The 23,662-nt window shown below is 43.6% G+C and overlaps 1 protein-coding gene across 2 annotated transcripts in view; it reads right to left on the reverse strand.

Annotated features, from left to right (window-relative positions):
- The window catches only part of GLRX3 (glutaredoxin 3), a 29,793-nt gene extending 6,205 nt beyond the window's left edge, over positions 1–23,588 (reverse strand). Inside the window, exons 1-7 of one of the 2 annotated variants that reach the window (XM_032490635.1) lie at positions 23,441–23,588; positions 17,949–18,057; positions 9,912–9,986; positions 8,969–9,170; positions 4,050–4,222; positions 3,754–3,815; positions 1,606–1,663 (exon numbers count right to left, since the gene is read on the reverse strand). In XM_032490635.1, coding sequence (XP_032346526.1) covers positions 1,606–1,663; positions 3,754–3,815; positions 4,050–4,222; positions 8,969–9,170; positions 9,912–9,986; positions 17,949–18,057; positions 23,441–23,529 — 768 coding nt within the window. In that variant the 5' untranslated portion in view covers positions 23,530–23,588. The remainder of the gene's footprint in view (positions 1–1,605; positions 1,664–3,753; positions 3,816–4,049; positions 4,223–8,968; positions 9,171–9,911; positions 9,987–17,948; positions 18,058–23,440) is intronic. The other variant, XM_032490636.1, reaches the window with a different exon arrangement.
- Positions 23,589–23,662: the final 74 nt, after the last annotated feature.

Below are 23,662 nucleotides of genomic sequence, written 5' to 3' on the forward strand. Positions count from 1 at the left end.
CCACAACCAGCCAGCCTCCCGGGGCCCCTTCACAACAAGAGCAGTCAGACGAGGAGACCTTGGCCGTCCAGACATCGTCCCAGACGTACAGTCTTACTTCAGTTTGAAACCATGGAGAGGCCGTGTGTCCGTCCAACATTACAATCTTTGTGGTCAAGTGCTCCGGAGTCAAACCCTGATGCTCTGCTGGGACCTCAGCCCCGTCTCCTCTTCTCTCACACAGATGATCACAGCACCACCTTTCTGCGATAGCTGGGATCATTGTTTTCCTATTCCCAGTGGGACTTCCACTCCCACTTTTTAAATTCATCTTTACGTTATAAATGCCAAACTTTCTTGAGGTTATGGGGAAATCTTAGTTTTTTCATGCCACAGGATTCCAAATCCCAGCAATCCTGTAGCAAAGATTTCGCACCATAAAAACATCTTAACAGTGCCAGTAATTATGTCCCCCAAATGTATCAATACTTCCTGGGCTTCCAAAAAAAAAAATCTTTGAGAATAAAAATTTGCTTTAAGTAATCACCAAGAAGGAAAAAAACAGATGACTGGGAATGATTAACTTCCTCTGTTTTAATAAATACACGGAACCAGTCAAAGAATCTAGGCCCTAATCTAGAGATCCCAACGTGCTGAAATTCACATTACCATCTTCCTAGTTATTATTACTTCCGTTGTAACAGCTGTATTAACTAATCAGTTACATTACAGTAATTTTCACACCACTTATGGCAAGCTTATTCTCGAAGTGATACTGTGAGGGATCACGCTGTCTGGTCACAAAAGGGGAAGCTGAGTGGCCCGCCCGACAGCCCCGTCACCATGTGAGGCAGACAGAATATCCCTGCAGTTTCTTTACTGCATCAGCTTTGCCTCCAGAGCCTTCTGTCCTCATCTCTGGAACAAGCCAGACTCTGTCCATCCTTGCCCACCTTAACAACTGGTTGAGAAAAAAGTAAGGTAACAGGCTGGTTTTTGGAGACCACCATTCTAATCCAAATAAAAAGGATAACTTTGCTCGAACTATTAGTGGGGTGATCTATCAAACTTGATGTTCAGAATGATGCACAATCAACATGATGTTCATCAAAGCTTCAAGAACCATCCCTTTACAAATAAAAACTGCCAAACTGTTTCACTCATTCAATCAAACAGGTTCTGAGCCCCCAGGATGCAGCCCTGGTTTCTTTCTCCATCATCGACTCTTCTAAAGGATAGTCCAGAGCTGCAAACCTAGAACGAGGAGGTTCCCAGAACTCGGGAAGTACAGAACACAAATGCACTCCAGGGGTTGACTGTGTCACACACTAAGGGAGCTAAGGGACCACAGCTCACAGAGCCAGTCCGGTGTTAACAGTGCTGACCACGTTAGCTGACAGTTTGGCAGCAGAAAGAAATGCACCCCACTGAGATGTTGATGATAAAGTCAAACAAAATGTAGATTACTCTGTTTGATCTCCATAAGCACCAATTAAGGCCTGGATAACTTCCTGATACCACTACAGCTTCATTAGCTGAAGCTGGAAAAAAAGATTTAAGTGTCCCCTTGTTGCAGATGTTAACATCAAAAGAAATTACAAATAAAACCATTTTTGAGTTCTTTACCTGTTTGTTTCCTTTCATAAAGAGCATCACAGAAGCTTTATTTGTCAGTACTTTGAGCCTAAAGAGAGAAAATTGACATAAAATGGCTCAGCTCAATTATTAAACATCACTTCGCTCCGCTTCACGAGTAACACGCAGCTTTGAGGGACAGCGGGATGAGAGTTCACAGCTTTGAGTGTATTAAACAAGCAAACGCACTGATGTCTTCCCTTAGCTCACTGGCTCCCCAAGCCACTGTAAAACACAATATGGCTTTTTAAGGCAACGAATGTGTCTTCAAGTTGCAATTCAAGCCCATCAACTCACAGAACTAAAAAAGTAGTAATAACCAACTCAATAAGGAATTGCTCAGTAAGGGACCTACACACTGAGCCCACCCAGATTCTTCGGAACTAGCCATGCGTGTTCCCTTTTCCACCACGAGACCGTGCAGAGCTCTATGCTCTTAATGCCCAAAAGGTCCTACCTGGAGGGGAAGCACTAAATCTTGGAACACCAGCCAATACCAGCTGCTAAAACCAAATGCGCTCATCCTAACTTGATGTTTGGTATTTTGTACCATCTTTCAAACCTCACGATCTAACTCGCTGTCAGGAATGCTAACTGTCTGTATACAGCTTACAGTCCAGGAGCGACTCTCAGGAGGAGTCCACATCAGGGCCACAGGCTGCTGAAGGGCCTCTGGGCCTGAGGGTGGTCACAGCACCTCCTCCCACATGCTCTGGACCACTGACGAATCAACACCTCCTCAGAGAACAAAGGCGTCACAAATGGAACACACAGCTCACGCACAAAGCCGTCACAGGGTGAGACCTGCTAATTCTCAGAAAGCTCCCGCTCACTCACCTGCTGACCTAGCTACCTGCATCCAGGGAACCGAGAGGTACCTTTGCCCACCCACACAGACGCTGGCAAGCCCAGGAATGCGGGCTCCTGACTCTGCTTTCCTGGAGCCCTTTCAATTATTACTCAAAATACATTGAATTTTACTTTCTATATAATTCTAGCCAGTTATCTTCTGATGTCTGAAATCACAGGAGATATAAAGGCAGCATATTCTGAAGAGAGAGAGAAAGTCTGATGAAGACAGGGACATAGACAACGCAAGAGTGTATTCAACACAGAGGAAAATGAACTGAAAGCAAATACAAGCATATTTGTAAAAAGAAATCAGAAAAAGCGCAGCAGTCTTCCGAGGCCACACAAGCCCCCGTGCGCCACCAGGCCCTGCTGAGCAGTGGGACCCGATGAGGGTGCCGAGTGTCCCAGGGCCAGGGCGTCCCTTTCTTATCAAAAAGACAGTGAAGTATGCAAACCATTTGAGAGAATGTGGCACTAAGAGGTCAGCTAAACATACATGCAAACTATTTACGAGGATTACTTTATTAATCAAAAACAGATAAATGTGTTTATTATTAAATGCTTTTAGAAAATCTCGAAGTGTTAAATGACAAGAAAATTACAAGAGTACGATTTACCTTACAAACTCAAAGCCCCAACTGTGAATGGCTGATACACTGCTGTATTTCAAAATAAACTGCTTTTTAATCCTCTATATTAATATCTACTACAATTAAAATCCTAACTTTAAGTCTTCCTACAGGCCAAATTCTAAAAGTCCTGTAAGATAAAATCTCTTCGTAAAACAGATTTTACAGCTCCAAAACCTCCTTGAATTTTAAGCAATCACAGTTCTTAGAAAGGCAATGAAAATTCCCCAAAATGTTTACACATGAGTTCCAGGGAAGGCATTTGCTTCCCACATGGCACTTTCCCCAGCGTCCCCACAAGTTGGTGACAGCAAGGGGCAGCAGGGCTCCATGCAGGAAAACACGAGTAAGCCCAGCTTATGCCACGAGCAGGGACAGTGACTAAACCTGGACACCAAGACAGTGGATCCCAGCTCCGTAATGCAGAGATAATAAAATTTCTAAGAAAACAAAGAACATCCTCCACATAATCATTAAACTGATGCAAAACTTTCTCCAGTCCAAATCAGACCCCCCCCCCAAGTTTGCAAACGACACAGTATGACCGTGGCATACAAAAACAAATCTCTGATTTCTATATAGAGAGAGGAATGCAAAAACTGAAAATTTAAAAATATTTTTAAAATAATAAATAGACTGACACTTTTGAAACACTTACCTTTCCTCTAATTTGGGAGCTTTGGGGCAAATCGTATCTAGTTCTTCAGACGCTTCCAGCTCCTAAGACAAATGCACGTGTAAGTTTAAGACAATATTTATTATAACGTAAATCTCCTTGGTCATACCAGAATACAGAATATTAGTGAATGTCATCAGAAATACTTTGTATTTATTTCAGATTCATATTCATAAATATAGATTAAGAAATTCACACTATACATTTATCACAGCACTTAACAAAAAGCACACTTAAAAGGAAAACTCTTTGCAAGGTACAGACTTCTCAGGCCTAACCTTAACTATGTCGAGTCCTCCTATGAGCTCTCCAGAAACGTAGAGCTGGGGGTAGGTGGGCCAACTGGAATAGGTCTTGAGGCCCTGACGGACTTCTTCATCTGAGAAGATATCAAAACTGCTAAACTGAATATTGTGTTTGTTAAGGATTTCCACCATCTGCTTGCTGAAACCTGTGTACAGAAAAAGAAAATAAAGAGCTTACTTCTCTCACATACACACAATTTAAAATTAATTTAGAGTACATATTATCTGCTAAACATAGATGTCTGCCTGTGTTTCACTAGTGACTTAATTAACGTGGCTGAATAGTATGTAAAGAGAAAACAAACTCCAAGAACCCTTCTCTGACCTAGAACCATACCACATGTTCAGGTATGGCTTAACCTTTTAACACACTAAAACAAAAGTGTGTGTGTATTTATTGGAGTTCCTCTTCAGTATCAGGGGCAGTTTTATTGCAGGAGAAACAGTACTGGCCAAAAAGCGGAGACCTGGAGCCTGGGCCCCTGTCCCACCCACCGAGGGGAGGCTCAGGTGAGCCCTGGACAGCCACCTCCGCGCCTGCACTTCCATCCGCCAGGGACTGCTGCTCTGTGTGCCCACGAGAATCCACACCGGGTGAACGAAATAAACTCCATGAGTTATTTTTAACTACTACTTGACCATACTTGGAATCCAATTCTGTTTGGTTTCCACAGCCTTTTATTACTTTCTGAGTATCCATTTCAGTAGTTCTCAATTTTTACCATCCCTCAATAGAATAAATTAAAAATAAAGAAGAAATGTGTTCTCTTTTAGTCTAAAATGGATGTAGCACATTGAATTTCAAAGCTATCTTCTCTGCTGTTGTATATGAACTGTCAACAGACTGACGGTACTCTCTCTCATCTTGTGTCATAACTTGACAGTTTCCTTTTTAAAACTATTTATATTCCCCAAAGTAGTATGTAATGTGATTTTTTTTTACTGCACTGTAGTGACAATCTTATGTTCCATGATTTTATTATACTTTGTGACACATTTTTGTTCTGTACTTTTTTGACATCATTTTCCTATTATGACATTAGTACTGAAGAGTAAGTGTGAATATCAGTCTTTCATAAATCTATTAGTTTTGTTTGAAAAGAGGTTATTTTTCTTTCCATAAGCTAATTCTTCCTGATTGTTTTTCAATAGTATGTACTGTACTCTTTCACATTCCATCATTCTTTTCAAATACAGTCGTAATTCACTGGAGAATAACCTATTCTTCAGGTTCAAAATTCCGTAACACTTAACAGCATCTGCAATTATTTTCAAATAAAATCAAATCATAAAATTCAGTGTAAGATTAACTGTACAAATAGGTTTTACCTGACATCATGCAAAAGCACTTTTACTATTAAAACATGGATCTATTCCTGAGCTCCAGACATTTTTAGATCTGCCGTTCATTGAGATGAAGCACCAGTATTTATTTGTGTAGCGTATGAGCTGCTTTTCCTACAAGTGTTGCGTTCATGTACAGCCTGAAGTAAAACACTGATTCTGAAATTTTTTCATTCATCTGGGAGTTCATTAGTAAACAGCTAACGGCTGATTGCTGATGGTTATTCTGTTGCCAATATATTAACTCATTTCTACTGTAACTGGCTGAGGAAAAGCTTTATTTTAGCTTTAGGCAATTACATGCAGACTAGAAAGATTGACTTGGTAGTGTTTCATTTTTAAGGGTTAAAGTGGCAGACTGGAAATGTTATGCTTAAGGATAAAATAGTGAGAAGGCTTTATTCTAATAACAAAATGTTTACACACTTTTTTTTTGAAGAAAAATGCATGCATGTAATAAAAATATTTAAAAGTAAAAAAACCATGTTTAAATTAACTGTCACAGAAACACTTCTATCCACAATCATTTCTACTCATGACAGAAGACATGAATAAGGGGCCTAACCGCCACATTTCATCACTATCTGACAACAGTAAAACCCTTGGAACCTGCAATGCTTTTGTGTCTGATTTAAAAAGTAAAAACTCAGTTAGAGGACTCTCACTGCAGGAGAAATTTCTATACTGTAGTTCAAACACCTTTTGCTTTGCTAAAAGCTTTGTTAATGGAAATAGATACAAGAGTTCCCAAATAACTTAATTAACCTGCATATTCAAGGGTTTGACATTCTGTTTAAAAAGACGGGCATCTCAGTGCTTCTTGGAAATCGTCCTAAAACACAAGAGCCTGCTTTCCTGTCCTCCCGAGGAGCAGAGAATAAGGATAATCTCATTCTTTAACGACTGAGACCCTATCAATATGTCAGGCTCATAACACACTACACAATTCTGTAGGCAGAGCCCAGAAGCAAAGGTTAAGAAGACAGAGTCGTGATGAGCGCAGAGGCTGGGCTGAAGCCAAAGTAGACTCCAGGGCAGACCGTGAAATGGCTCTCAAGGTTTCCCTGATAGGAAATTTAAATGTTATTCATCCATGTTTTTCTGATTAACTGAAAACAAGGTGGGGGCCCACTAACCAAAAATCAAGCATAGCTCTATTCCACAAAGGGAGTCAAAAGGAGATGGCAGTGCTTTCAAAGTGAATTCTGTGCAAAATACAGAAATACCGGCCGCTGGAGTTCATCAGAGCCGATGGCCATCCTTTCAGAAAGGAGGCTCTGCCCACACCTCATCTCTAACGTAACACCAGGAAAGCAAAAACAGTTTTCCCCTAAACAGGAAGAGGGTGAAAGTCACATGTGTTCTCATAAGAGAACAGTCTAAAGATAAGACGTTTGTGTGGCACTGCCCCCCGAGAAGGGCATGCAGAACAGTCAGTGAAGGGAGCGGCAGGGCAGTCACAATAAGACTCTTCCAATTCCTCCTTAAGCAGACGCTTTTTTAAAGAGTAACACTCTAAAACGATCTGTTCACTACACGTGATAGAAGGAGATGCAACAGAAACCGAAGTAGTGGAAAACAGAAAAGCCTGTAAAAATGTAGTTATAAAAATTATAAAAAATAAAATAGGTATTTGTACAGAGTGAAACTTTATCATGTGTATCTAATAATCTTTTTTAAATTTCCTAATTATTATCTAAATGTCTATAATAGTGTTTTTCACGTTGCTCTGAAATGTTTCAAAGCTCTTTTAGTCTACTTGATATTTATACAGTCTTCTAAATGACACTCAGTTAATATAAAAGTGGCTAAAATATGTCATAAATTCAGTCTAATGAAGTAAAAGGATAAGCAGAAAAATGATTATTTCTAAGTATAATTCTAATTTATCTGAACAGCCATACAACATCTGAATTGGAAAGGATCTCTGAGATTGGCTCCAACCCCCAAAACCACCAAGGAAGACCTGAAGGCACAAGGAAGGTAACTGACTTGTGCCTCAAGCTACTGAGGCAGGTGGCGTGGGGCAGTCAGGACTGCAGCCCACCTGTCGTGACTCCTAGTCAGCAATGCTTTCCAGTACCTCACCTTCCCTCTGGCGTCTTAGCACACCTTCCCCAAGCTTCAGTTCTCACCGCCTGCCAGTTTCACTAGGTCACCATTCAGAAAAGATTCAGAGAACACCACTGTTGCATCCCAAGAAGATACTATTGCACTGGCTTTACCACAGGTTAACTACATACAACCTGTCCTGCGGGTTCGTGCACATTTCACAGCCAGCTCCACAGCACTGCAGACCTGACTGAAGGTACTGGATAAACCCACTGGGCTGACACTGTTAAGTCCTTGTTATCAGGTCTCCACACAAAGTATCAGGAATGATTTTCATACCTGATGGCAGAAAGTGAACCAGCCTCAGTGTCCATTAAAAACAAGCAACCAAAACACAGACTCTGTTGCCATCTTTGGTTCACTCTCATGTAGACTGTGAGCCTTCCATACATAAACAGCAGGCATCTGACATGCAAATTCTGGCCAGGAAAATTTTCAAGCAGAACTGAGAGATAAATCTCTTTATTTTTCTAAGATAGAATTTGTGGTGAAACTTTATTTGTTAAACTAGAACTTTTCATAATTTAATATGTAATTTGTTCACTATATAAGGAAGAATTTATAATTAAGTTTATATTGGAGCTTGGCTATTTCTACAACGTCACACTGGACATGCAATAATCGTATCAACAGCACACTCAACTTCACTGCCACCGATCTCATTCCCTCCTGCGCAGCTGAAACAGAGACTCTTAAGAGTCTCAGCAACAGCATCAAAAGGCATTAGACGCTCAGTTACGCAGCATAATAATGTTGCATGAGGCTTAGCAAAAAGAAAACAACATAAACCCAATACCAGAAGGGTCAAGCAACTCTTAAACTTACTTAAAGACGAAATCACAAACATATAGTGGTAAGGCAGTAAGAGTGACTATAAGCCACAGAATTAGGAATCTTTACATCACAAGCAGCTGTAAACTGGAAATGACAGCACTGGGCGAGTAACGCAGCACCAGACGCTGAGACAACAGGGAAGGGAAAGTGCGCAGGGCAGACACAGGAACACTACCGCAACCCGAACAGACGTGTGAGCTGCTGGAGGGGACTATGTGAGGAAAAGGAGGTGCTGTGAGAGAGGATGAGCGTTAGAGCAAAATTAACTGAACAAGTCCAAAGCCCATTAATGGAGGCAGCAGCACGGTGGCTGGAACCTAGTCCCACTGCTACAAGGCTGCCTCTATGTCCCTGGGACTGAAGCACACGGCAAAGATCTTCATTTAGATGATCTCCAAGATGCCTTTCGGTTCCAGCATTCTCTGAGTCTATACTGCAAACTAGTCATCACCTAATTAGAGAACCCACTGGGAATTACAGCCTTTCCGCTCTTCCAAGGGTGCCTGACCCAAGTGCAAAGCGGATGGGCAGCCTGCAAAGGGCTCGCCGGCCTGGGAGGGCGCTCGTCTGTTCACGGCGCCCGGACCAGCAGCAGCTCTTACCGCAGCGTGGCTCCTGAGGGGTCCCCTTCATGAACAACATGCAAGGAGCGGCGTGAATCAGCTTCTTCAGGCGAAGGCTCAGGTCTTCCTTCGGGTGCTCGTTACCGCTGGGTGGGAAGGAGCCACTGGATGCGTGTCGCTGAACTTTTTTGGTCAACTCTGGGGCATGCGCGCCATCTAATCGGTCGATTTTCTGAGAATTCTAAAGTTAAAAAAGGCATTTAGAATACATACGCATTCCTTCATCATCTCTGTATTTTAGGCTCCAAGATCATAACAAGCACAAATCCACAGTTCTAGCCGACTTTTGAAGAGGTCAGCACTATTACTGGAGAAGTTTCTAAAATATCTGATTATAAATTGTCAGCCACGCATCTCAATTTTAGAAATAAATAAATGTTGTCTTTTTTTTCCTTTTTGGGAACGTGGTAGGAACGCATTGCTACATCTCAAACTCAGACCAGAGCAGAGTCTAACCTAAAACAAAAAGGACTTCCCCACCCTTGCAGGGATCAATCTATTATTAAGTATAAATGAGGTATTTGGGAAACTATGGTAACACCCCAGGGTGCCCTGAAGCACAGATTTGCACTCACTTCCTAAAAGAGTCATTAATCAAACCAGAACCAGCCAGATGTTTCATTATGTCCTGGCACATGCCCCAAACAACCAAATTCTAACCCAACTCAGGGGACATTTTGGGTTTATTTTACAGCCATGCATCTGGATTTTTCTCTAATTTTGATCGCTAGACCCCCACAGTCCGGGTCACTTTTCCAGGACCCCCAGGGCAAGCAAACAATGACACTACAAGAAGAAAGGGCAAGGCCAGGAGTAACCAAACGCCTAACGTTCAAGGGTCAGGGGAGCAGGTGAAGGAACCAAGACAGAGAGCCCCGCGGCCCCCTGCAGAGACAGTCTCTTCTGCCATCTTTATCCTTACCTTGAAAAACAGAAAGGTGGGAACAGAACTAATTTCATATTTTTCAGATACTTCAGGAACAGCCTCGGCTTCCAACTTTAAAATAAAAGAATTTAAGCTTGATTATAAAAAGGTCCCTTTTACTACTTCAATATGTAAATCAGTTCCACAGGCATTATCCTTTCAAGTAGCTGACTTTTTTTTAAAGAGTATGGTACAGAAGTTTATGACACATTTACATTTAAATGAGACTCACTGGGCTGGCATGTCATCCACTGAGTCTGTGGTGTCAAAACAGGTTCAGAGGTTTTTATTTTGCTGCACATTTCAAAAGACGCCTGGAGGCTGTGAATAAAATTTTTGGTGCACTAGTGACCTAGTAAATTTTCAATCATATGCAGCTACTACTATATTGAAATCCATAAATCACTGACCCCAGTTATGTCATGATTACAGTGCTTATTTTCTGCCCACAGCAATTCTTGCTGTTTGCTCTATTGACTAATTTCAAGAGGCAGTACATCATGACTGACAGTTGCAGCCTTCTGCAAATTATGAAGCAAAAAGGAGTATTTCTTCAATAAACTATTGATGTCTGATAAATTTTACTTTTAACTCCTGCAAGGCTGCTGGACACTAAGCAGATATCTTGCTAAATTACTTACTTCTGGGTCTACTCACACTTTTAAATGCATTTTAAATAAGATGACCGCATTCTGTTTGATAATTTCCTTGAAGCAGTTCAACAAGACATGATGTGGTATCCAATACATGGATTTAAACGTATTTAGTAACACACTTTCTAAATAATTAGAACACAATTACTGTAAGCTTTTTATGTAGGACTTCATAAACAGTATAATTTGTGGGAAAAACTGACATAATGTATATTTCCTTCACAGGACTGTCCATGTAATATAAACTTTTTAAAACCAATAAAAATCTGTATTCACAATATACCTGTAGGAAATAAAATTTATTGATGTCATATTGTTAAGAATTTTTAAAATATATACACTGTATTTTTCCAAGCATGAAAGATTTCCACTGGGCTTGAGATACTATTTTTATCTAGAGCTTTAACCAATGCAGTGTTTCTACCCAAATGAACGAGGATGATAAAGCGGGAGGCAGTAGTCTGTCTTTGGCCTGCATCCTCCATCGCACATATTCTTGGGTGATCCTCTGCCACTTTAATTCTTTTTTCTTTATTTTGAAACATTATTTTTCATTATTTTCATTTTTAATGTATTTATGTGAAAAACTATATACATTTTAAAATTAATGTCAGCTGTCCAATAAAACTGAAAAAAAGAACAGAGAGAAGGGAAAGCAGCAGAGATAGCTGTTTAGAACAGACGCTAACTTCTCAGGGTGGAGAAACTTTTGTGCTATGTTCTTTCATTCAGTCCCACACTCAGACCTAAGAGGAGCAGAAAGGTGATGACAAAGGCAGTTGGTTACTGTCTGTCTTCCGACTAACATCCAGTTGGTGCCCACCACACACTAGGCGCTGGGCCAGCTCAGTCAAGATCCCCATCCCAGAACTCCTGGATTCTAACAGAAAAGTCACACAAATCAAAAACAACGGGCAACACTAACTAGAAACAAGATAATACAGTCTCAACCAACCAGAACAAAACAGGTAGCATCCTGACTCTTAAAAACAAAATCCTATCTGCTTTTAAAAGCTGAGTTCATATCCCTGCTGCATCCCAGTGGGGTCCCTTACTGTCTGCTCTTCTGGGAGGCAAATGATGCTCTTGAAAATCCTGCTGAAGCCAGGAGGATCAGTACACGTGCGCCCCTCAAATGAGCTCCCAGAAGACAAGATCTTAGTCAGACAAAGGCAGTGGTGACAGACAAATCCTCCTGAGCCCAGACCAGGAGGACCATTAAAGGCAAAGCCGTTGCCCAGCACATCAAGGGCATCTGAAGGCGGGAACTTCCGCAGCACTAAGGCTGTTCGGAAATACTGCTGTTGGATATGAAACAACACAAGTTATAACAGGGAAAGCAAAAAATACGTGTATAAATATTAAAAAATGATGTGCATTTAGATGAGACCAAAGATGGTCAGAAGAGCTATCTTCCACGGAGGCGTTCACTGTGCCGTAAACCACGACGGTCTTTACTTAGGAGCGCCTCGACTTTCCACAGACTGCACCACGCGGGCCGTGCTAGCACCTCGACCGCACGGGGCGAGGTAAAGGGGCCGCCTGTCCAGGCACCGGTGACAAGCAGCAGGGCTGTGAAACAAACCCATGTTCATGTGGCTACAAAGCCTGAGCTTTTTTTCACCATACTATGGTTAACTTTTCTACTCTTAACAACAACAACAACAACAACAACAACAACAACAAAAAGATCAAATTTCAAAGATAGGCTTTATACATGACTTCAGGACCAAACAAATATGAACATTTCCAGAATGGACTCCAAGCCAGAATGCCTCTGGGGGAAACACAGGCTTCCTGTATCGTGCATGCCAACCTCAGACCCTTCCCACGCAGGGAGAGGGGTGAGGAGGGCAGGGAGGTGTTCCTGCAGCAAGATGAATCCAGAGGTGAGGAATTCTCCATCATCTTCAATTACCAGGGGTCACCAGAGGCCACTGTGAGAACAGGGGCTACAGTCATGACGCACTCTAGGCCAGACACCACTCCAACTGCACATCACGTGCTCACTTCATTTAACCTCACACCACGTGCTGTCATCACCGGAAGAAACTGGAACTGAAAGAGGCCAGATAACCTTGGTCAAGATCACAACCCTGCTGCGTGGTGGAGCAAGGCAGTCTGACTCCAGAGCCACGCTCCACTCCACACGCCCTGTTGCCTTTTCACCAAACCCAACGGTCACTGCTTTTTTCCTCACTGTACTGACCTTTCAGTGCCATTCAGTACGCATGACCACACCCACCTCCTCTGATACCCTGCCCTTGGCTTTCTGTGTTTTCTTTTGCCCTAACTCTTCGACTGAGCCTCTGACTTCCTCCGTCACCTCCGGCCAGCCGCCACAGGGCTGCATGTCCCAGGACATGCTTCTGGGTCCACTTCTGTCATCTACGCTCATTTTCCCAGAGTGGTCTCACGCAAGCCCATGGATCTAGGCTATGATATGGCACCGACACCCAAGTTCCATCTAGGCCAGACTCTCCCCTCACCTCCAAGCCACACACTGGACATCTGCACCCAGATCCCTACTAATGTCTCCCACTAAACCTGTTCCCCCCCAGGGCACCTCTATCTCATTTAATCCACCTAGTTGCTCAAATCAGAAAGGAGACAACCTTAATGAATCTAGTTCCTTCACCCTCGACATCCAATCCATCAACAGGTCTTCTGGGTTCCCCCTCCAAAATATAAGCCGACTCAGACCATGATGTCATTTCAGTGTTCTCCCCACGAGTGCCCAGGGCACCTCACGTCTGGCGGAGTGAAACAGCCTCCCAACTGGCATCCCCACTCCTTGTCTGCACTCCTACCTCTTCAAACCATTCTCCACACAGCTGCCAGAGAAATCGACTCAGGACCTGGACTGCGTCACTGTCACTGCACTTAGAATAAGCCAACACAAGGCCGCCTGGCCCTTGCCCACCTCAGCAACCTCATGTCAGAGCCTCCCCTCCCTCACTACCCTCCAGCCCCACCGGCCTGCTGCTCCTCTGAAGTTTGCACTTGCTAACCCTCTGCCTAAAAGCTCTCCCCTGGCTCTTCCACTGACTGTCACCTTTCATTTTTAACTCTGACTTATTAGATACACCCTCGCAGCCCAACCTCAAATAAAGCCCCCACTCACCCGAGTCCCCGTCTTTCCTAGCCTGCCTGTTTATTTCTCTTGCAGAACTTAATACCATCTGAAATTACTTTGGCAATATGTTATCATTTATTATCTATATCCTCACTGTTCCGTATTCCCAGTGACTAGCATCATTTGTAGCATATAATTAAGTGTTCAATAATTTTGACAGAATATTGAGCTAACGGTGGTTATTACCATGCCTAAACCAGAAAAGGGGAATGGCCACTTGCCAGTGGTGGCACTGAGCTTCCAAGGTTAAGGTGAGAATGATTAAACCTAACATTCCAGTGTAATCAGCTACACTTCAACAGGAAAACAAGCAAACAAAACACCTGCCATTCTGGGGCATTCTGTTATACCTCATACAGAGGCTTCTTTCTACTCTGTGACATGATACAAAAGGAAAAATTTTCAAAATCAAATTCTTTATTTGTCAAATATTCAAGTATAAATATCAAAATGGTATTTAAATTAACATTTCTGATAACTTGTTCTAAGACTTGCCAAATTTAACCCAGTAAGTTAATAAACTATGTTAATTGTGGGGCTTTTTTTATTACCAAGACAGCATAGATTAAAAGTAGGATATCTTTAAGATTTAACAATTCTACTAGAATTATCTGAGAGACATTTTTAGAGTTTCTACAACAGGAATCCCACATATGCTAAGATGCCAAATAAACTGACAAATATTCTGACACCAACAAGACAGGAACTCAGCTGGTTAGCACCTAGTTTATACAGCTGGCTGGTACCCTTCTGGAGATCGCCCTACACTGTCTGCTTACACATACTAATTGTACAGGTATTTAGAATTAAACAGTGTAAGCTACAGATACTAATCATATAAACCTTCAGAAATTAAACAGTATGAGCTGTATCTTTAAGATGGCCACACATTTAAGAATAAATCAAACTATAAAGATTTCTACTTTTGAAGGAATCAAAAAATACAAATTTAAGTATATAATTCCTTCTGTTCCCTTGACCTTAAATCTGAAGTTAATATGGGCATAAAATCAAGTACAGCAGCTACCATACAAACATGATTAATACTAAATGAAATACAGCGATATAAAATCTCACCAACCAGGTGGCTGGTAAGTCTGACTTGGAGAGTTTTTGTACCAAAGTGCACAACATGGTCAAACGAGCACCACGGCCTCAGAGGACTGAGGCATTAAGCTGGGATGAGGGGTGGAGGAAGTGGGGGAGGCAGGAGCCACTGGCATTAAAGGAAGCAATTTAAAAAAAAAAGAAAACATGCTAAAGTAAAGGCCCCTACCTCTAGTGCACCACCATCTAGTCAAGGAGTCAAACAACGCGAACACAATGGCAGAGCAGATGAAAACACAGGACAGTCCCTGACTAAGAGTCCAACCAACGACACAGACTAAGTTCAGAGCAAAAGGAAAAAAAAAGCTATAGAGAGACACAGGGAAGACTTCACACACAAGAGACGGCTTAAATCAACATGTTGTACACCTTAAATATACCCAACTTTTTATTAAAAAATAAAATTAATAACAAAATCAAATGTAAAATTTTAAAAATAATAAATGCCACTGCTATAGAAAGCAGATTTGACTTGGCCATGAGCACGACTCAGGTACCAAATTTCATCACCCAATGCCGTTCTTCCTCCTCCCCACCTCTCCATCACACTGTGTCTTGAAAGACTCCACCTACCGAACAGTATGATTTAATAATAAACATGTATTTCATTTTAAAGTGCTAACAAGCTGACTTTATGTAACCTGAAAAGCAAAGGCACTTGACGTTTTAATTAGCTATTTAATTTTATTCTTAATAAATGTAAGGTTTCTGTGAGACTTTACCAACAGAAGTAACCTATGTGTTTCCTCTAAGCCCCTGGAGGTGTGAGAACACGGGGACACAGCCTCAGGACCTGAGCAGACACGGCAGCCCACGCAGGTGAGCGCAACAGGTGGCACCGGAAGGAGCACGGGTGTACTTATCACATCATCAGGCCAGGAAATGAGGGGATTCAGATGCAGGAAATGCGACAGCCTGCCTTTCAGCAAACCATTCCAATGAGCGCAAACTACTGGGACCAAAAACGTATGCTCGCTTTTCTAGGGTATTTCACCATCTTCTACAAAACAGGGAATTGACGATCACGAAGCTTTACAATCATAATACTAAAAACATAGTGTGTAAGATCACTTATGTTACGATTCTGTAAATCTAAGTCGTAGAATGAACAATTGGTACACTTCATAAGTCAAAAATGCCGATCAATTGCAGTCACTAAAAAAAAAACCAAGAAATCAAATTAAAAAAACAGAGGGTATTAAGGTGGTAGAATCTCAGTTCCATACCCCAGAAGTTTCAAAAAGCTCTAAGAAAGCTGTTTTAAGTGAGCCGCACTCCTCTCTGGCGGGGAAATGCCAGCGGCCTCTCACATACTCTGCCTCTCACTGGCTCACTGTTGCTCAGCGCTGTGGCCTTTGAAGTTACCTACCTAACAAACCCCACACAGCCTGTCTGTCTCCGAAAGAAAAACTATTCACAGAGTGAATTCCAGAAAGGAAAGACACCTGGACAGACTGCGCGCCTGGCACAGTGGCCCGCCCCGTGAAGGGCAGGTGCAGTCGGGTTCAGGTGTCCCCAGCAGGTAAGCTTCCCAACCGTTGGCTTGCTGAGACACTTAAGCACTTGAACAACTTAAAATCTCCCTGCCAAGTTTGGTACCAGTGTGAGAAGTAATTCTATAGTCACTTTAAATAAATCATTCAAATGGAAGCTAAGGACAATGTGTCACCCAAACCAGTAACATTATACACACAAAAGCAGACTTACAACAATTACCATCATCTTGATTAATCTTATGATTGAAATGTTTAATCATTCATTTCACTTGTAATCATTATCTTCTATCACTAACCAAACATGCAGTTTTAATGTCCCCTTCTATTATTTATACTGGACATTTTAGGGTTACATTCTAAGGTTACATTACACATTTCACTGGAATTTTAAATAAGTCCTTAAATTTTAAAAAGCTAACTATTACATTCATACTTGCTCTGTCTGCATAAAGAAAACACGGGAAGGATTCATACAGAATTAGTACTAGCAGTTACTTATGGGATGGGACAACCAGGCTGCCGGGGAGGAGCAGGGTGAGCCTTCTCAACGTACACCTTTTTACACTGTTTTGATTTTGAACCATCCAAGTGTAATGCCTATTCAAAGCACCCTTGTCTGCACACAGACTGTCTGAAAATGTATAGAAATGAATTAATGTCAGAATTCTGTGGTTTTAGTTCACATAAAAAGTGTACACATACAGACACAGTTGATGTCACTTTTACCCTCTTATCCAGGTACACCTGCCAACACCCTCTGAACCCACAGGCTCTGGTTTAAAAAAAAAAAAAGCCTTTTGGGTTTTTTTGGGTTTTGTTTTTTGGTTTTTTTAATCCTAAGGATTCAGCTTTTGAACACAGGGTGGGTTTCTCTTCATAAAAATTCATTTCTAAGATAATTCAACTCACGTTTTGGCCCAGTTGCCTAAGCTAGTACTAAGTCCTAATTGACAACAATACATGTGCTAAACCCCAGCGAGCTAACCCAGTCACAAGGCTCACTGTCCTAGTACCTACCCACCCAAGATAGACAGATACTAGGAACTCAAGAGTATGGAAAACCAGAGGCAAAACAAAGAAGGCAACATGCAAAACGAAGTAAAACAAAGGCAGCAAGGGAGGACAGGCTCGCCTGTCCTCTGCCCAGCAGGCTAGGAGAACTCTCCGGCTCTCCCGCAGGCTGCGTTCACCCAGTCCCAAACAGCAACCTCTTCCTGCCCCCTGCCTCCTAGCAGCCTTTACACACACTTCCTTTAATCACTTTCCACATGACACCTAGTTTTTCAATGAAATAAGTCTTGTTAATATTTTTACTATATTAAAACCACAACTATCCACAATTAACGATCTCGTCCGCTTTTGCTCACAAACACTCCCCCGCCTCCACCCACCCATCCTTGTCCTCCCGCGCGAGCATGTGTTGGGGAAAGTGTGGTGAGTCTTACACCACTTAGTACTTGAGATGTGCAAAACCACTTTAAGGTTTTTAAGAATAAGCTACTATGAAAATAACAGATCCCAACACCAACTATAAACATGCAGAATTCCACACCACTCCTCCCTTACATTAGTTAACAAAATGTACTCTAACCCGTAAGTCAGAATTAAACTCATAAAAGGTATGACACTGAAAATACAGTACCTTCACAAATGAAACCTGAGGCTGCTCTTTGGCTAACTCTGCCATCACGCCATTCATCTGGGTGCACTGCGGGGCCCATGGTGCCCAAAAATGGACCACAACGAGAGACCTGTAAATCCATAAAGTTACAGATTGAAAAAATTACAGTAGCTTTAGAAACAAGCAAATATTGATATAGATTAGATTCCATTAGCAAAGAAATCTTTAAAAAGAACTGTCTGAATTTTTTTGTACTGCTAGAATTTTGTTGTATTAAACACAGACTGAAATATGATGACTTGCAAGGTCTTGAGAGTCTTTTGGATGAATTTTCAAATTAGTGGTACTCCTTGAGTCAATACTTACCTCATATGAAGTGTTTCTGATTATTTATCCACCTCAACTACTAGCCATGTAAATCAACTATGTTTTCAGACCCTTAGGAAAGACGGAAACTAGATTTCTGCAGTCAAGGCACAATATTAGTGAAAAATGACTGCAGATGTGTTGTTACTATTAATGCTAGTATTTACTTTTTAAATGTGGTACTGTGACGAGGTGACCGCAGGGACAGGAATGAGATGTTGCAGATGAAGGTGTGCAAGCAGGAAAAAAGGGGAAAATGGAAGCACTCTTTACAGACACACTTTTTTATATTATGCTACAAAAGATTTCCTAAAAATGAATAGTATGAACAGACTAGGGGATTAATAAACTGTTGATGAAATGCTTAGGAACCTCGGTGTATATCTATCAACCGTTTTCATATAAAATTATCTTAGCAAGAGATCTTTAAGTCTACCTTCATGCTCAACTGAAAAACCCTTCAGCTTTACAGAATTCTAAGTTCAAATACAATCTCCCTCAACCACAAAAACTCTGAAAACTCAGGAAGAAAACACAGTTTACATGTTACACGGAAAAAGGAAGTAAGGCCAACTACTCTTGGGCCAGGAAAGCAGCACCAAAGTGTAACCCATTACAATCATACAGGTGAGCCAAGAAGGAGCTGACCGCGCAGTCTAGGGACTGGAAGCCAAGGGAGGCAACGCAGACCTCGGAGGCAGGAGGGGCAGGACCTGGTGACACTGGGGCACAGTAGGTTTCGGGCTCAGTGGCTGACAGCTAGTGGTGGACTAGCCGTGAATCACTGTACAGAAGCTGCCAGCTGAGAGGAAAGGACGTCCAGGGGGCCATCAGTGATGGTCTGGAGCTGAGGAAAGAAGTCCATGCTTGACCTACAGGTCTGGGAGTCAAGAAATCAGCAGTGCTGGCACCACTCTCACCCCTGCCGGAGGATAATGCAGTGGCTGAGGGCACAGCCTCTGGGGCTCATCAACCTTCAGTCAGGAGAGACGGTGGAAAAGGAGCCCAGGTGGCAGCCCAGAGGAGGGGCCTAAGAGGGTACAGCAAGGGCGAGGGTCGCACAAAAGTCAAGAAGGAAGGAGACAAGCATCCAATGCAGCAGGAAGGGTGACCGGCAACAGTGAGAGCAGCTGCAGTGGATGCAGGTGAGCAAGTTGGGCTGCAGCACGTGGCCGACAACCAAGGACGAGAAAGCAGAGACTGCTGGACACCTACTCTTGAAGGGATTCGGCTGTGAACAGAGGGGCCAAGGATCGAGGCAGGATCGAGGAATGGGCTTTTTTCAATACAAGAAATGTTCATAGTTTATTCTGTGGGGAGACAGAGCACATGGAGAGGGAGAAGCTGAAGACACGAGAGACAGCTGAGGATTCTGGGCCTTGGAGGTAGCAGGAGAGGGAAATCTAGAGAGAAAAGCTCGCCTGGAGAAGACGGACAGTCTCCTCTGGGTCAGGAGCAAAAGAGTCAAGGATTCATAAACTACAAACAAACAAATGCGTAGGTGCGGAGGCTGGGGCAAGAAGAGGGAAAGCTCAGGAAGATGCTTCTGGAAGTCCCGTTGTCCCAGGTAGGAAGCAAGGTCATTTGCTGAAACCAAGGAAAATGGACAGGGTTACAGGCAGGACTGAGGAAGAAGGGAGAGCTGCCCAGGGGCACAGGAGAGGAAAGCAGGCGGCTCTAAAGGAAGACCCTGGGAGGTGGAGATGGGAAAGGACTCGTGGGAGGGCCCCCACTCTACGGTTCTCATTGTATCCGGAACTCAGAAGCTTCAGTGTGTGCACAGGTGGGCAGAGACCACGGAGTAGTTCACCAATCACTGCTTCCTCTTCCTCTTGAGCACACGGCCAGAATACATTTCCTAGTCTTCCTTGCAGCTGGTTGGGGCCCTGGAACTGAGTCCTGGCCTGGCCTGGCCCCTCAAGACCCCCCAATGTGAACCTCTTCCTACACAGAGCTTCTGCAGAGGAGGCAGGGGAGGCTCCAAGGCCTGAAGGATGGTGCGCAGGAAAACAGGCCCACACAAGGGCTGTGCCAGAGAATGTTCATGGCAGCCTGGGACACAACAGCCAAAAGCTGCAAATAACCCAAATGCCCACAAACTAGAAAACTGCTAAATATTAATACAATGGAACACCGCTCAGCAATAAAAAAGAAACCGACTATAGATACATGCAGCAACACGGATGGGCCCCCAAAACATACTGCGCAGAACAGGCCAGACGTGGAAGACTAGGTGCTTTGTGACTCCATTTACATGAAGTCCAAGAACAGGCAGAACTAACCTACAGCGACAGAAAGCAGATCACTGGTGAGGGGCTGACGACCAGAAAGAGCCTAAGAATTATTCTTGCTTTGAATGATGATTATTTTGTGTTTATACAAATGTTAAAATTCACCATACCTGAGGGTTAAGCTCTGCACATTTTATTACAGTATGTAATACCTCAATTTCTTAAAAGTAGGATGCCACTTTTACCAGACTGAAAAAAAGATTTTTAAAATAATATTCGATGATAAAAAAGGATAAAGTGAGACAGCACTTTCATATCCTGCTGGTAAAAATTAAATTGGAAACCTTCAGAAACTTCTTACACACTTTTAAATGCCTATCCTAAGGAAGAAATTAAAGAGACAAAGATTTATGTTTATGAATACTTTCCCAGTATTTTACATATCAAATAACTGTAAAACATCCACTGTTCAACAATATAGTTTTTAATGGTCATGCAATAAAATATTATGAAGCCATTAGAAGTCATATCAAAGACTGTTTAATGACATGGGAAGATGCTCACAATATGACTACATTTTAAAAAAATTAACATAGATAGGGTGCCAAACCTCTTCACAGTATCAGCCAACGTATGTAAAAAAGAAAAAAGTACACATACACAACTTAAATTCCATTACTACTAATGTGGCTTTGAAGAGTAATTTAACTTAACTTCCACATCTATAAAACAGCAATAACTAACACCATGGGATGCTGGGAATACCAACAAAAACACGTAAGCACTCTGAAAACATGATGATGATATTAATGCTATTATTTTAAATTACGCACAACATTCTAAGAGGTAGATGCTTAAGTCCACTTTCCAATTAAGTACACGATGCCAAGCATCATAAGGACATAAACCTGAAACAAATACAAATGCTGTCACCCACTCTGGGATTACATGTGATAGTGTTCTCTCCACCTTCATGGTGGCCCAATAGGCAGGGTACATAATGTTTAAGGAGAACCTTTAGAGAAACACGAGGTTCAAATCCTAACTAATGTGATTTTAAACAATGGGATGAACCTGGGTTCTTCATCAGTAAAATAATTAGTGTTCAATAAATGGTTGTTTTCTCTATTATTACAGGTGTTGTGCTCCTACAGTTATTCCCCTGCAGATAACACCATTTATTAAAATCATAAAGTAGTAGACTGTTAAGTATTCTACAAATAGGCAAAACCATAATTACTCTGCAAATTGGTATGCATATCCCCACTGTATAAACCAGCTAAGGTTTCAGTAACATAAACAACTGATTAGATGACTTAAGTAAAATAATTTTCAATTCACATGAAGTTTTAAAATTGAGAAATTATTTGTAGACTTTAAATGATTACATTAACAAGTACTATTTAATATTCTTACATGCTTCCATTTTCACAAAAAAGTGGCAGAGATCTGTTCCTTCTCCACATTGCTTCCCATATGCCCATTTAAACTAATCACCAAGGAAAAGGTAAACCGTTTTCTGGCTCATTTCAAGCACAGGCCAGTGGCAAGAACACATCCAAATGGTATTAACATTTAAACTTCTACCCATTGTGATAATTTTAAGGGCTTTTGTATTTAAAAAGTGAAACATAAAAACAAAAACGTGAAACACATAAAAAGCAAAATAGTCTTCCAGGTGACAGTAAGATGAACACTTAGTAAGGGCAGGTCCACACAAGTCCTGCTCTTTACAAGAGGTCACTCTGGAGAACTCCACAAACGGGCTGCTATTAAGATGTGTGAAGTGTAGGATGAATCACCTTTCATCAATGAGTCAACGTCACCCCCCACTTTTTCTTTTTAAACAATTCCCACGCCGACAGAGCTGTTTCGGTTACCACTTTCAACCTCACCACTGTAAGACTGGGCCAACCACTAGTAAGACAGGAACTCACCCTTTCCCATTTTCAAGAGGCAACTCTCCCCCTCACCTGCACCCTGCATCTCCGCCACTCTCCCACAGTAATTACTGCCTGCCTCGAATTCAAATTCGGTACCGAACGGAGATCAATAAGCATTCGTGCCCGTGAACGCCACACAGGCACTCCGTCCCACACTTAAAGGACTGAGGGCTCGGGTCCTGCGAGTGCTCCGGCCGGCAGGGCACCGCGGCACGCTCACGCCGCACCCCCCGGCGGGCGCCGTCCTAACCCATCGCACCGCAAAAAGGCCCGGGTATGAAACCTGCGCAGGGGTTACAGGGCTAGCGGGGGGCTGAGCCGGGGCCCGGCTCCCAGGCTGGAGCTCCACCGTCCCCACCGGTAACGCCCCGGGAGACTGCCCAGCCCCTCGAGGCCATACCGGGGAAGCCCCCCTGCGCGCCCGCCAGCGCCGACTCGCGACAACCCACACTGTTCGGGGCTCCCCCTATCCCCAGAGTCCCCGCATCCCCGCGGCCTCCTTCCGATGCCTTCCCAAGGGCGAGGGGCACGTGCGCCCAACTGAACAGACCGCGGCTGAGCCCATTCATGAAACAGGAAACCCTCGCCTACGGCCGCGCCAGCTGACCAAGGCAGCTCGCCGGCTCCCCACCACCTTTAACGCCCCTCGTAAAGGAGGCAGCACCACCGATCCAGCCAGGCCCGCCCGCCGCCAGGCGGGAAGGGGCCGGGGTCTCCGCGCCCCTCCCGGCCCGGGGCTGAGTCACCGCGTCGCCGCGCCCGGCGGCGGGTGGGGACCCTGGGCCTCGGGCGCCCGGCGGGCGGCGGGTCTGCGGCCAGACCCCGCTCCCCTTCCGGGGCGGAGGCCAGGGCTCGGGGGCCGGGGCCGCGCCGGCCGCTCCGCCCAGGCCGGGCCGAGCCGGGCCGCCCGCCTTCGCCCGCGAGGCTGGCCCCCTCGTGTCCCCTCACCGCTGCCGCCCGCCGCCCCGCTTACTTGGCTCTGAGGCGCAGCAACTCCTCAAACTGCCCCGCGGAATCGACTTCCACCACGGCCGCCGCCGCCTCAGCCGCCCCCGCCGCCATGCTGCAGCCGCCAGACAGGAGCAATCGAGCGCGGGCGGCCAGCGGGGGCGGGGCCTCGGGGAGGCTGCGCGCGGAAGCCCCGCCCCCTGGGCCCGCCCGCGCCCTGACGGCGACTCCGGGGGGCGGGGCTTCC

This window comes from Camelus ferus, chromosome 11 (assembly GCF_009834535.1).
Source record: "Camelus ferus isolate YT-003-E chromosome 11, BCGSAC_Cfer_1.0, whole genome shotgun sequence".
NCBI classification, from domain to species: Eukaryota; Metazoa; Chordata; class Mammalia; order Artiodactyla; family Camelidae; genus Camelus; species Camelus ferus.